Source organism: Aulonocara sp. 'chitande type north' Nkhata Bay, linkage group LG3 (genome assembly GCF_057382095.1).
Source record: "Aulonocara sp. 'chitande type north' Nkhata Bay isolate Kocher_YH1m ecotype deep benthic linkage group LG3, A_spYH_male_GT1.1, whole genome shotgun sequence".
NCBI lineage: Eukaryota > Metazoa > Chordata > Actinopteri > Cichliformes > Cichlidae > Aulonocara > Aulonocara sp. 'chitande type north' Nkhata Bay.
In genome coordinates, this window is record NC_141346.1 from 16,507,299 (window position 1) to 16,523,230 (window position 15,932).

The window sequence follows — 15,932 nt, forward strand, 5'->3', positions numbered from 1 at the left end:
CTTCTCTTCATCAACCATATAAGCCCGGTTGAACGGCTGCAGCTTAACAAACATAGCGCACAGTGTTCGTACAACCCATAACGTTACAAACAAAGGTGTCTGGAGAGGTAAAACATAAAATCCGTCCCTCCTCATGTACTAGCGTGCAAGCACATGTCCGCACAATCACAGAGAGAGAGAGCAGAGAGACCAGTGGCACACACTGATGACACCATCAACCCTCGACTTGGGTGTCTTAAAGGGACACCACACCATAGTGGCTGTTACATATTCCCCCCGGGTTAAACAAAGGCTGCCCTCAGCCGGACCCAGGTGACCCTCCTCCCGCTACCCCCTTTCACCACACATAGCTACTTTAGGTAGTAAGCAGGTCGTGGAGGAATTGTTACACACCTGTACAGCATTGGTACAGTCCAGACTTAACCAGCCTCCATACATGGTCAGCAGGATAAGAAGTTAAAACCAAAACAGGGAAATGTACAGTGCAATATTGACAAACTGGCATACATGACAGTGTCCCACATGGTGAATGTCCATTTAAATAAATGTTATAGAAATAAAATAAACTTAGGATAGCCAGGACAATTGCAGAATGAAATTCCCTTTTTCTTTCATTGCGTTTCTTCTACTTCACAAACTTGCAACAGACAGCATAATATGTGAAAACAGTACCAGAAAGTACTGTAGAAAACCCAAACAACAGTCATGTTACAACAGTAACCAATACGAAATACATAAGAAAAAAAAATTCAAATTCAGGAACTATGGCAAAGCTGCATCGAACCCACGCCCAGGAAACGCAGGTCCACGCGCATCCAATGGAGCCACGACGAAGAGGCCAAACAGAGAACGGCGCCACAGTCCACAAACCATGCTGGGGCAGCTCCAGCCGCTGCCATGGAAATGCACCGCCGCGACCCTTTGATCCTCCCGACGTCCTCGTCCAGGCCAGCCTGGTCCGTTCCCGCGAAACATGGCGGACAGCCACTTTGCCGCGTCGTACCTTTTTATGTACCAATCATCAACTGCTCGAAGATACTGCATACTGAGGTCCAAGAGAAGATGTTCGGGCGCCATTTTGTAACGTCGGGTTGCGTTTAGTGGTTGAGAGGAGGCGGCAAAACACCTAGCAGGGTAGCCAAAAGAATACACACTCACGCTGGCGTTGGGGATTCCACAGTGTGTTCTTTAATATACCTTCTCTTCATCAACCATATAAGCCCGGTTGAACGGCTGCAGCTTAACAAACATAGCGCACAGTGTTCGTACAACCCATAACGTTACAAACAAAGGTGTCTGGAGAGGTAAAACATAAAATCCGTCCCTCCTCATGTACTAGCGTGCAAGCACATGTCCGCACAATCACAGAGAGAGAGAGCAGAGAGACCAGTGGCACACACTGATGACACCATCAACCCTCGACTTGGGTGTCTTAAAGGGACACCACACCATAGTGGCTGTTACAACATGCTGAAAAGATGCTCTCATACTGTAAAATGAGACATTACAAATGTCTTTACACATTATAGCTTTAGCCAGGTTGGATCTATTTTGGGCTTGTGCCATCCAACTTTAACCACTATAATACAGCTGTGTTGCATCTATTCTGGCTTTTTACACTTTTTTTAAAAATACAGTTACATTTAATGGGTTTAAAATTGATCACAGTAAAATACCTGTATTTTAATTCCTTGTAACTAAACCTCATCAAAATTCATAACCTGGATTAATAACACAGTTTTGGTGAATCAGTGCTTAACTAAAGCTGAGATAGTGGATAGATATCGAACTTGAAGTAAAAATCTAGCAACAAATCACAGCGTGATAGTCTTTTGATATGTGTCAGTTTGCTGAGACTGACAATGATAAAGTCGTCCTCAAGTGTCAAAATGAAATTAATGGTTTCTGTGGAGTGTTGCTCAATGCCACCTGTCAAGTAATGATTCCATGCAGAGTCATATTTGGTGAAAAAAATGACTGAAGAAAAAACAGTCAATGCATCATGGGAATGATGGAAGCTGTGGAGGAAATGAAACTGTAAGCTGGTTACTTTACAGAAAACTCAAACTGAAGGCTCTCCCTCCCATTCTACTTTTAAATACTCTAGGAACAACAAGTAGGCCTGCAGAGCGAGAGCGAAGTGCTCTAATAGGGTGATATGGTACTACAAGGTCATTAAGATAAGATGGGGCCTGATTATTTAAGACCTTGTATGTGAGGAGCAGGATTTGAATTCAATTCTGGATTTAACAGGAAGCCAATGAAGGGAAGCCAAAACAGGAGAAATCTGCTCTCTCTTTCTAGTCCCTGTCAGGACTCTTGCTGCAGCATTTTGGATTAGCTGATGTCACGATCTGCGGAGGCAGACCGTGCGGTGGTGTGTGTGGTGGACCCAGGTGCGAACACACGAGAGTAGACTGGAGTAAACTTAACTGAAAGCGAGCCTTTATTGTGGCTGGTGACAAGGAGTGCAGACAAGGAAGAAACGCAGTGACAAACTAAACTATGACTAAACTGGGAAAGTAAAACTAGGAAAAACTATGAAGACACAGGAAACCATAACTATGAGTACTAAGACTGGCTGTGACAACATGGAGGGTGGGAACACAGACGACGTGACACAGACTACACGAAACACAGAGACTAAATGCACATGAGGGATGATCAGGGGAAGTGGCCACACATGGGATCACAGCTGACACACATGAACCTAACGACAGGACAGGAGGGTGCAACTGAATACACTGACATTGAATACAGACTTTCAAAGTAAAACAGGAAACATGGAGATTAGACATGACATGAACTAAACATAACCACGCAGACATGATGCATGAACCAGGGAGACTTAGTACAGGGGAAGATGACATAAACAACTAAGGAACAAGACTAAACAGCAATCTAGAAATTAACTAGGTGAACTACGCTAGGCACAAATGAATACAAAAGATACATATAAGAACTCAAACACTGGGTCACAGACCCAGCCCATGACAGCTGAAGGCTTTTCAGTGAGTTTTTAGGACATCCTGATAATAATGAATTACAGTAGTCCAGCCTGGAAGTAATAAATGCATGAACTAGTTTTTCAGCGTCACTCTGAGACAGGATATTTCTAATTTTAGAGATGTTGCACAAATGGAAGAAAGCAGTCTTACATATTTGTTTAATATGTGCGTTGAAAAGACATGTCCTGGTCAAAAATGACTCCAAGGTTCCTCACAGCGTTACTGGAGGCCAAGGTAACCTCAGTTTTATCTGATTTGACATTCACAGATTTCCGGTTTTCATTCTTATTTTGTAATTCCAAGTTTTGTGTGTGTGGGTTTTTTTTCTTATCCACTATTTGCATATCCTTGAACACTTTTCACATGATTTCTTTCATGTGTATTCAATAACATCCATGTTCAGGAAATAAATATTCTGTGTATAAATGAAATCATGAATAAACACCAAATGGAAAAATCGTCACTTCGTCAATCTGTCTGTTTTGTTCTGAAGTTCTGAGTTACTTTCTTTGTTATATGAATCATGTTTTATTATTGTTGCTTCATGGTCTGTATTGTGAAAAAAAAGCAGGCTGTTCTTTTTATTGCTGTTAAAGACGTCATGTGATCAGAATGAAGCTGACAATTAAAATTCTTTAACCCTTTACTTTGGTGGAAATTTGAATTGATTGAAGATCATGTTTTGTTTTGTTTTTAAAGGTTGTTGGATAGATTGTTTTAAATCAAAGATAACTTGAATTGTCTTTTTTTGGCAATAATTTATCTGATATTGAATGTGAGCTGTCCTATTCAATTTATTTTTTATTTATACCACGCCAAATCACAACAACAGTTGCCTCAAGGAGCTTAATATTGTAAGGTAGACCCTACACTGATTGAGCCATGTTTAGTTTCTGTTCTTCAGGAGTAAATACTACTGAGAAAACAGCAGACAGAGTCACTAATCATCTTCTAAATTAACCTTTAGATAACTTTTTGAAAAGTTACAAAAACCTTGATACATTAATATTTTAGTGTGAGAACCAAAGATGAAATCGGCCACTTTGGATCTGCTCCTGTAATCTGGGACAACAACATGAAGCTCTTATTAGAAAAAGCAGCGGCTACAGCTCACCCACCACAGTTCAGCAGAGTTAAACAGAGACCTTCCTCTTTAACATGTAGAAGTTTCCTCTGTCACATTTATGTTCATAAAAAAAAAATCATTTACTTTTGTTTGTGTTTTGTTCAGTCTACAAAATAAAAGCTTGCCTTTTGCTATTCATCCACCCTCGCCTCCTTTGCGTCCACTATATTCTTACTTCATGTTGTCTGCTTCACCAGACGTGACAGCAGTGGTATTAATGTTATTACTGCTGACTCATCAGCATGAGGCATGAATCCTGAGAACCATACGATGACAAAGATAATCATCATCGTCATCATTGATAGGTTTGTAGCTTGAACCTATCCGCTGGAACGTTAAGGACAATCTACTACGCAGCAAAAAGCAAGACACAAGGCACCAAAGTTCTCTGGTTTACTCATGCATGAGGGAGACCTGCCTGGAGCCAAGCGTCGTCCCACCACTTGACCTCCGTCAGACTCTCAGCCAGGCTCCCCATAGCACTCCTTTTATTGTGGTTACATGAATATGCATAGGGTCATTAACATATAACATCTTACATAGGTATACATGTGAACAAAGAATACTGTGTGTGTGTGTGTGTGTGTGTGTGTGTGTGTGTGTGTGTGTGTGTGTGTGTGTGATTTGTGTGAGGTCAAAATGTGACCCTGTGAAGACTCCCCAAAGCTGGTGCCAGGAGTCTAGCGGGTCCATCTGAACAAAAGGCTCTTATACTTAAACAGATATACGTGTGTTTGCTATACCATATATCAACAAAGAGAAGATAGGACCTCTCTTATGCCGCAGTACGATATTTAAGCCCTTATAACACTAGATCCAAAACTAAAAGGGATGAGGCGAGTGCATCTGGTATGCCTGCCTACCCTTTCCATGATACCTTTCCCATGGTGGAGGTTGCGAATCCCCATTTTGGTGTTGAAGATGACCGAAGCCGTGTTATTTGTGTTTACAGGCCATGGACTGAATCTGAATGTGCAGAGGCATGTAAAGATTTAGGAAACCCGTTGACTAATGTTGATGAATTTATCACCCGACACAAGCAACTCTGCTCCTCGTACCGTTTAAACGGTCAGGAAACACAAGCCACTTTCAGGAAGTGTCTCACATATAACTGGGCTCGGGTGCGAGGCACCTACACAGGGAGGGATGGTAATACCGTCCTGCCCTATGGCCATGCAAATTTAAGAGGCCAAGTTGATGGGGTTTATGAGCGTCTTAGAAATACTTTTAAAGCTTCTGTAGATTACAACAAAATCGCCCAATGCATTCAGAAGGCAGGAGAAGATGTTCATGAGTTCAGGGCGAGATTAGAGGAAGTTTTCAAAGAACATAGCAGCCTTGAAGAGAGTGCAGAGAAGGCCAGCCCATATCAGCAGCAGTTAAAACATGCTTTGATGAATGGCTTTCATTCACCCATTGCTGATTTCATCAGAAAACAAAATGTTAGTCATAACACTGACGGGTCCGTTGAATGCATGAACTGGGCCCGCCATGCACAGGAAGTCATTAAAAATAAAAAAAAGAAGTCACAAAGCTCTGAGGCCGCTGCTTTATTAGCAGGTGAAATTTTGTTTCAGGGACAGGCTGGAAGAGAGCAAAATAGAGGCAGGAATAGGAGAAATAGAGGCTCATGGCAATTTGGGAGGAACCGTGGTAAAAGAGATGATAAGTGCTATGCATGTGGGGAAATGGGCCATCACGCAAGGGAGTGTCCTGATCGCATGCCTGAAGAGTATAAACGCCCTGATCCAAGAAACCCTTATTATAATAAATGACTAGCACCTGTTGACACTGCTAACACACATACATGTACAAATGATCCCTTACTTTGTCAGAATTTACAACAGCCTGTGTTTCAAACTCTAGATTTGACAGAAGTATTGTTAATTCTGTCAGGGAAAGAAGTAAAACCAGTTCGCACGTTAACTGTGCAAGGCAAAACTGTTCAATTTCTGTGTGATTCAGGTGCAGATAAAACTGTTTTAAAAGATCATGTGTCAGGAGTTGATCCTTCAAATGGCACAATTTATGTGAAGTCTGCAAATGGTCAGTTAAATCAGCATAGAATCTCTAAACCAGTGTGGATTAGAGATCCTACCACAGGAGAGGCAGCTCAGGGTTCAGTTGTAATGTGCCCAACTTGTCCGGTGAACCTCTTGGGAAGAGATATGATGATGAAACTTGGAATTTCAATAATTCCAACATCCATTGGGATGATAGCTGCAGGAAAAGGTGAAACTGCTGAGACAATGGTTCATCAGGACAGTGGGGATTTGCATTATTACTGGACACTTGACCTGTCGGCCTCCAGACCTGATCAAATAAACTGTAGACTGTTAGCTGCAGCTGAGGAAATGTTGACAACTAGCCATGACATACAGCCACCAGAAGACTTGCATGTCACACTGAGATTTAAGACCATGCCTGGGCCTGATGAGGCCTACACAGATAAAGTGCTGAAATTAGGGCCACAGAGAATCACCTTAAAAGCAATATATACTGATGGTGAAACCATGGCTGGATGCAGTGTGATCCCTTCTGAAGCTGCACAACAACTTTTTACAGGGCAAACACCACATATTTCACTGACAAAGAGTGGCACAGCTGAGTGGACAGACTTAGCATCTTTGGTGAGACAGGGGGAGAGTGTTGGAATGTGGCAGCAAGCAGGAGGGGGTTGGGAGACAGACGTGCAGCACAGCATCTTTCGTAAAAAGCTGGGATGGGTGACACATACTACACCACAAACACATTTACAGGGGAGTGAGAATGACACAGCAGAATGATATGTTGTAGATGTCAAAGATCACCCGGAGCTTAAACAGGTCCCAGAGAAGCTCTGGTCTACTGGGAAGACTGATGTGGGGTTAATAACAACAGCGAGTCCAGTAGTAATAAAGCCCAAAACGTCGTTTAGGCCAAGAGTGAAACAATATCCCTTGAAGCCTGATGCAGTAGAAGGCATTAAACCAGTAATAGAGGATATGATTAAAGCAGGGATACTAGTTGAAGCTCCACAAGCAGTATGTAATACACCCATCTTCCCAGTAAGAAAGGCTGATTCACAGTCGTGGCGCATGATTCAAGATTTAAGAGCTGTAAATCAGGCAGTGGAGAGTATAGCTCCATGTGTCCCCGACCCCCACACCTTATTAAATCAGCTTAAACCAGACATGACACACTTCACCGTGGTAGATTTAAGTAATGCTTTCTTTTCCATACCAGTACATGAGAATTCACAAGGCTGGCTTGGTTTCACGTATCAAAGTCAAAGTCAAAGTCAAAGTCAACTTTATTTGTCAATTCTGCCACATGTACAGGACATACAGAGAATAGAAATTTCGTTACTCTCAAACCCTAGATGAAATAGCAAATGAACATTTAAATATAAGAGAGTGATTAAAAAATGCAAATAAAATAATTAAAAAGTAAAAATTTAAATAAATACAATACAATTTAACAAGAAAGCTATGCAATATACAATATACAATATTCAGGTAAGGGTAAATGACATTGAGTGTAAACCAGGCAGAGTAGTGCAAATAGGCAAATAGTGCAAATGGAGATTTAGTAATATACGGTAAGAGATAGTATAACAACAAAGTCTTATGAGGTAGTGGCAGTCCAATGCTCCACAAAGTGACTGGTAACTGGTGCAGGCCAGTGAGTGAGTCAGAGTGTGTGTGTGTGTGTGTGTGTATGTGACAGAGTTCAGTGAGACCGTGGAGGAGAAGAGGGGAGAGGGGGCAGAATCGGGAGGGAGTTAAGCTTCCTGACAGCCTGATGGATGAAGCTGTCCTTCAGTCTGCTGGTCCTGGCCTGGAGACTCCGCAGTCTCCTCCCTGACGGCAGCAGCTTGAAGAAGCTTTGCATTGGGTGCGTGGGATCAGCCGCTATGCAAAGGGCTTTTTTAGTGAGACGGGTGCTGTAAATGTCCTGGAGGGAGGGGAGAGAGACACCAATGATCCTCTCTGCAGCCCTCACTATGCGTTGGAGGGTTCTATGACAGGACGCATTGCAGGTTCCAAACCACACAGTGATGCAGCTCGACAGGATGCTCACGATGGTGCCTCTGTAGAAAGTGTACATGATGGGGGCTGGTGCTCCTGCTCTTCTTAGTTTGCGGAGAAAGAAGAGACGCTGCTGTGATTTCTTGGCCAGTGCTGTGGTGTTGTACGTCCAGGAGAGATCCTCTGTGATGTGCACACCCAAGAACTTGGTGCTGCTCACTCTCTCCACAGACGCTCCGTCAATGGTCAGAGGAGCATGTTGGGTGTGCACTCTCCTGAAGTCCACGACAATCTCCTTCGTCTTCTCCACATTCAGAGAGAGACTGTTGTCAGCACACCACGTGGCCAGGCGTCTCAACTCACTTCTGTAGTCGGTCTCATCCCTGTTGCTAATGAGACCCACCACCGTTGTGTCGTCCGCAAACTTGATGAAGAGGTTGGAGCTATATGATGGAGTGCAGTCATGGGTCAGCAGAGTGAAGAGGAGGGGGCTCAGCACACATCCCTGCGGGGCCCCCGTGTTTAAAATGATGGTGCTGGATGTATTACTGCCGACCCGTACTGCTTGAGGTCTTCCGGTGAGGAAATCCAACAGCCAGTTGCACAGTGAGGTGTTGAGCCCCAGCTGGACCAAAAACTGGTCCAGCTGGGGCTGTTGGGGGATTATAGTGTTGAATGCTGAACTGAAATCTATGAACAGCATTCGAACATATGAGTCTTTTTTGTCCAGGTGTGTGAGTGCTGAGTGGAGTGCAGTGGAGATAGCATCATCGTTTGAGCGGTTGGGCCGATACGCAAACTGGAAGGGATCCAGGGAGGGGGGCAAGACAGTCTTGATGTGTTGCATGACTAGTCGTTCGAAGCACTTCATCAGGATGGGAGTAAGTGCAACAGGACGATAGTCATTAAAGCAGGAGGGAGATGACTTTTTTGGGACCGGAATGATTGTGGTGGCTTTAAAACATGTGGGGACGACAGCCTGGATGAGTGATATGTTGAAGATGTCTGTGAAGACATCAGTGAGTTCCACTGCACAGTCTCTCAGTACACGACCAGGAATGTTGTCAGGACCCGGAGCTTTACGTGCATTGATCCTGCCGAGGGATCTCCTCACGCTGTCCGGGGACAGAGTCATCACCTGGTCACCAGGAGGGGGTGGGGTCTTCTGTGCAGTGGTGCTGTTTTGGACTTCAAAGCGAGCAAAGAAAGTATTCAGCTCATTCAGCAGGGGGATAGTGCTATCACAGGTCTGTGGTGGGGGCTTGTAATCTGTGATGGTCTGAATGCCCCGCCACAGGCTCCGTGAGTCTCTGCTGTCTTTGAAGTGATGAGATATTTTCCTGGAGTACTGTCTCTTAGCCTCTCTGGGAGGCCATGGGAAAGGTTGGCCCTAGCTGTCCTCAGGCTCGCCTCGTCTCCATCTCTGAAGGCAACATTCCGAGCTTTCAGCAGCCTGTAGACCTCTCCTGTCATCCATGGTTTTTGATTTGCCCGGACAGTTATGGTTTTCGTGACTGTTACATCCTCAATACACTTGTTGATGTAGGCAGTAACAGTCTCTGCGTACTCCTGGCAAAAAGGCAAAGGCAAGGCAAAAAATACACATACACCAGATTGCCGCAAGGTTTTTGTGATAGTCCTACAATTTTCACACAGAATATTACAAATTGTCTGTCTGATTTTGTGATTCCATCACATCCACAGATGTTGGTATATGTCGATGACATTTTAATTGAAGAACTGGAAAGACATATCATTGGCATTGCTGACTCACTTAGCTGAGACAGGTAACAAGGCCTCACTTTCCAAGCTACAGTGGGTAAAGACAGAAGTGAAATTTTTAGGACATCTGCTTAGTGCAGCAGGGAGGAGCATACATCCAGAGAGGAAAACAGCTATCTTGGCAGCACCTAGGCCAGTGACAAAGAAACACATGATGCAATTCCTAGGGTTGCTAAATTTCTGTCGATCGTGGATGCCCCATTACTCTGAAATTGCGCAGCCATTATTAGATATGATGTACAGTAAACCTTTGGCTATGTCAGAAAGTTTAAGTTGGACCCCTGAGGGGGAGCAAGCTCTGTGCATGCTGAAACAGATGCTGACAGGAGCATCAGTTTTAGGACTTCCAGATTATAACAAGCCTTTTGTTCAAACTGTTGACTGTAAAGTACATTTTATGACATCCATGTTAGCACAAAAATGTGGAGGTGGAATGAAGCCAGTAGCTTATTATTCTAAGAGGCTGGTACCAGTGGCTTGTGCCTTACCTCACTGTGTGCGATCTGTGTGTGCAGCCGCTGAAGCCGTAAAGTGTTCTGGTGAAATTGTTTTGTTTCACCCTTTGACCCTGCTGGTTCCACATGAGGTTGATGTTTTATTGCTGCAGACTAAAATGACATTCTTGTCACCTGCAAGACACTTGTCTTTAATGTCACTGTTGCTCTCCCAGCCACACATAACTATTAAGCGGTGTACAACTTTGAATCCCTCTACATTGTTGCTCACAGAGGAGGAGGGTACACCACATGTGTGTAGTGAGCATGTGGAAACACAGTGTAAACCTAGAAGTGATTTAACGGACATACCACTCACTGAGGGCAAGGTTTGGTTTGTTGATGGTTCCAGTTTTAAAACAGCAGAGGGAAAGTCTAAAACGGGCTTTGCTGTTGTGGATGATGTGCAGGTCATTCGTGCCGGGCAGTTATCACATTCCATGTCTGCCCAAGCAGCTGAGATAGTGGCTCTGACGGAAGCCTGCAAAGCAGCTGAAGGGCAGGCAGTGACTATATATACAGACAGTCAGTATGCATATGCTACACTTCATTTCTTTGCCGCTCAGTGGTCAAGACGAGGCATGACAACATCAACAGGGAAACCGGTGGAGCATGCGACACTTTTACAGGACCTGTTGAAAGCAGTCTTACTGCCCAGTAAAGTTGCAGTTTGTAAATGTGCAGCACACACACGTGGCACTGACCCCATTGTACTAGGCAACGCCTTTGCAGACAAAATTGCAAGAAATTGCGGAGTAAGTGGCAGGAAGACCGGGTACAAAGGGGGGGGGAAAGCCTCTAGGGCCCTTCGTCTCAATCCGGTGAAGAAACCAACTGAGCCACAGGTACTCATCAGAATGGCTGGTAAAGTGTCGTCTACCCTGCTGGGTGTAATGGCTTTGATGTCATCATGGTCAGCTGTGGAGACCCTGTATGTCCAAGGAAACCACACCCAATACCCTCATGGCTATTCTACAAACTTTTGGTGGCAGTTTATGAATACAACTGCTCACTTGAACAATAGAACGGACTGCTATGTGTGTGCTCATATGCCGTTATCCGCATATACATCTGGACTGTGGCCGTACAGCATACCAGAGGACAGGAGTTGGTGTCTGTTGGGCTTAGCAACTCATCCTGGCAACAGAGTCCTCTGGTCCAAGGTCAACTATAGTGCACCTTTGAACATCACCTGGAGTAAGTCGCCACTTCTACACGTGAATTGTTCTGGGCAAACTGACTTATTGGCCTGGCCTCAAGTGTCAGACCCACTGCCAGACATAATATTGCTGAACAAGCTGAACGCAGCTCAACTGCCGTTGTGTGTGATGAACAATGGATCACTGTCAGTGGGGGAGTTGCCGCTTCGCTTATGTGGGTACATATACACCTACTGACCTCCAGAGAATGAGAGCAGGTGTATGAAATGCTTGACCAGTGCGAAGTGCGCTGAGAACTTGACATTAAGGAGGACTGAATGCAAGTCCAACCTGGCTTACAGAATACCAGTAAAAGCAAAGAGTCAGAAGTGGACAGGATGTGCAAGGACGGTGCCGAGCAGTAAAGGAACAAGAGCCTCACCTAACTCTTTTGGAGTGACAGTAGACACTGGAGTGCCGCGAGAATTTCACATTTGGAGTGGAGGAGCTAAATTCTTCCAAGGTCTGATCCCAAACATCGGAGTTGCAGAGGTGCGGGATCATGTGGAGATCAACCACTGTGGAATGCACACCAAGCTTTTGTAGTCTGCTAAAGACCACAGTCCTATCACTACACAATTGATTATACACCTCTAAGCATATATGGTTAAATATTTCCTAATACAAATGACAATAATAAAATCTAAACCCATCAATCATCGTCATCATCGTCATCATCGTATTCTCATGAGTCTTACAAACGTGTTATGTTATGTTGCATATGCTATATGTTTTGACTAGTGTTTCATGGGACTGGCAAGGTCACCATTTAAGAGGTCAAAGTCATTTTCACTGTTGAAACTAGTTTTTTTGGGAAAAACACAAAAGGTCTTTTTTAAAAATGAAAAAAAAATATTTTTGTTTCTGGGTTTTTAAGACTTAGGAGAACTGTATTTTGAAAAACAAACAAATATAAAAACAGTCCATTATGCAACTGGTTCCTGTGCAAACATAAAAAAAAACAAAACAAAGAAATATAGATTTTTTTAGATTGTCTGGAGGTCAGAGGTCTGGATTGATAAATTGGTGAGGATGATATTTCTGATATTTCTGTATGATGTCTAAATTAAAGAAATAGCACAGTGAATTAAAGTAGTATTTATGGGATGATGGAAGGAATCAAATCAAATCACTTTTATTGTCACATCACATGTGCAGGTACATTGGTACAGTACATGTGAGTGAAATTCTTGTGTGCGAGCTTCACAAGCAACAGAGTTGTGCAAAATACAATAATGTAAACAAGCAAAATACAAGAATGGCTACATCTGAAACTAATAAATATATGTACAATATATAATAGTATATGCATTTCTGGATGTGTATACTAAATGTTTTTCTACGTGTGTGTGTGTGTGTGTGTGTGTGTGTGTGTGTGTGTGTGTGTGTGTGTGTGTGTGTGTGTGTACACATATTTTACAAAATTTAATCTATATTAAATCTTCAGTCTTCCTTCTGCTGCTTTTAGTGTTTTTGTTTTTTCTTTATTTAAAACCACGTGACCAACAACAGAGTGGTAGCTCAGTGCAGCTTAATGTTGAATCGCAGTGTGTTGAAATGTCTCGGAGCTTTTCTCAGCCAAAATGATAGTCCACAGTCAACTATCATCCTGGCATTCAGTAAAGAGCAGGATCCAAAGAGGAAAGAGAGAACAACCTCACAGGTTTATGAATGAGAGGATGTAGGGAGGAAGGTGGGTGAGACATATGCTGGACTGAAATTTGGTCTGATGATAATTCCTCTATTTAAAGAAAAACAATGTTTAAAGCTTCTTAGAAGAAGTCTGCTTAAGATGCATTAATGTAAGTTATTACTGCCACCTGAAGCTGACTGAATGTCTCGGAAAGACGAGTGACTGGCTGTGTCTTAATTCAGGGGCTGCATCATTCGGAGGACCCATGTCACGTTTATTTGGATGATATGGATGTTTGAGTTCTTTAGGGTAGAAAACACATAGGGAAACTAATAAACAACTGAGCTACCCTAAAGAACTCAAACATATCATCCAAATAAACTAAAACTCAAAACACTGGGTCAACAGAAGGCTGAGAAGGCTGAGAAGGCTGGAAGTGCGAAGCTGTGTAATGGGATGGTCTAGCCTTGGTGGAGTTAAACTCAGCCGTCTGCTCCTTACTATCTAATATATAACAGGACACTGGAGAAAATTCTACCATCTCACGCTATTGTTTAATCAGTTTTCTGTTTGGATTTTATGAAAACTGTAACTTTAATCGCAGCCAAACCAATTTACTGATCAACAAATAAAACACTGAAAAAAGCCAAACAATAATATTTTTATGTTATCTATGTTAAAATAATGAGCCAGTAGTTCACTGTTCTCGCCGGCTCTACTGAGCCTTGACAGTTATCGATCTGGTGGGTAACAGACATCTCTAAAAATGTCGAAGCACTTTTGCAAATATGTGATATCTTGACAAATCGAGCAGATATTTGAAGCTTACACAGCTACTTTGTCGCCTGAAAATATAATAATTGTTTGTTCTGTGACCCAGAAGGAGTAATATAATAAACTCTTTAGTTGTGCAAATTACAGGCCTTTCTTCTAACTACCTTTTCTTTCCAAAATTCTTGAAAAGAGAGTTGACAGTCAATGAATGACCTTCCTTCCTACATAAAAAAGGCACATATTCCATACAACCATTACTTCAGTGTCTTGATGACATTAAGGCTTGGATGTCTCTTAACTTTTTAAAATTCAATGATAAAAAGACTGAGGTGATGACTTTTGGTAGCCCCACTGAGATGCCAAATGTATATTTAGATTCCTTGGCTCGGTATGTTAAGCCAACTGTCACAAACCTGCTGGTCAAAGTGGAGTGTAATGAGAAAAGATGACATTATATGCCACGGTAAATGCACTGCCTAATTGTTACCTCTCCCCACTGCCTTCAGTGGCAGGCAGCAGGAAACAGATCAGGAGGCAGAGATGATCTTTAAGTTTAACATTACTCACAATATTGCCAAAGATTAATATGGAATTTAAGCACAAGCACGTTTCAGTAACTTATCTTTCTTGTAGATCTGTGCTCCAAATAAAGAACTTTATGCTGACAAGATTATTAGTTAAAATAACAAATTTTAAGTTACAAATCAATATTGTCTGCATGGACAGATATTCCACATTCCATATATCATCATTCAGGTCCTGCATCAATACATTTCCATATTTTTATATCTATAAAAAAAGCTGACACTTGCTAGACTCTATCAAAGGTGTGAGCATCACAGCAGATGCCTTTGTGTCGAAGTAGCTGAGGATAAAACACAGAAAAACACAAAGTTGATTTTCCTGGCCTGGGATTTTATAAAAATATTCAGCAGTACATCAAAAATGAAAGAAAACCATTAATCAACATATGAACCTTAGTTGATGCTGCTGAAGTGAAGCAGAGCAAAGTTACAGAGGTTTTATTAGAGACACAGCTAAGTGTTTTGAAATTTCGCATAATTTTAAAAAGTTTGAATTTGTTCAGTAGCCTATTGAACAGCAGAAATGAGACTTTCTTTTCAGAATTAGGTAAAAGGGAAAAAACAGCGGCCGACAGCACTGTAAACAACAGTAGACTTGTGAGTAATAAACAAGCGAATAATGCAGAAAACAGATTTTTTTGACGGGAAACTGTTCTTGAAGTACACATAGACAGAAAGAGAGAGAGAGAGGGAGAGAGCTGTGCATGAAGTGTGATTTTATTGTTGTGGAAGTAAAACAGGAAAAGTTCATGACGATGTTTATGTGAAGGGTTGGATCTTCTTTAGCTGCTGGTTTAGTCAATATTGTTTGGAGAGAGACAAAACCTGCAGCTTCAGAATCTAGTGGAAAAAGGGCGGGAACTCAAAGCACGGATCAGCGAGCTGTCGGCTTTCAGCCCCGACCGTGTCCGTGCTGTCGTGAGAGAAAGGCGACATCTCACTGATTCTGATCCGTCGGTGGATCCACGCTTTGTGTTTACGTCTTTGTGCAGAATCGTGTTCCTGCTCTCATTTACTATTTCAGCTGTTTGGTTGTTGTTATTTGTTGAAATTTTCTGAGGTTTAACCTGAAATTCTGGCATTTTGGTCAAAATAAATTTGTATTAAAAAATCAATTCAGGATTTTAATGAATCGATATCACATTATCCAAGCTAGAACCGATTTTAATCGATAAATCGATAATTAAAAACCCACCCCTATACATAACTTTGTGGACATGTAGCCAACAGTAATGTTATAACGTTCTTTGCAGATATATAAGTGATCTAAAATTTTATACTTGCTTTTAAAAGTTTATTCTTTGGCCACCACGCTTCAGCCA

The 15,932-nt window shown here is 42.4% G+C and overlaps 1 protein-coding gene across 1 annotated transcript; it reads left to right on the forward strand.

The window, feature by feature from the left end:
• Nucleotides 1-764: 764 nt before the first annotated feature.
• On the forward strand, nucleotides 765-5,918 carry LOC147334206 (uncharacterized). Its single transcript, XM_086285892.1, has 2 exons — nucleotides 765-956; nucleotides 4,902-5,918. The coding sequence occupies exons 1-2, from the start codon at nucleotides 765-767 to the stop codon at nucleotides 5,907-5,909; spliced, it is 1,200 nt and encodes a 399-aa protein (XP_086142018.1). The 3' UTR covers nucleotides 5,910-5,918.
• Nucleotides 5,919-15,932: the final 10,014 nt, after the last annotated feature.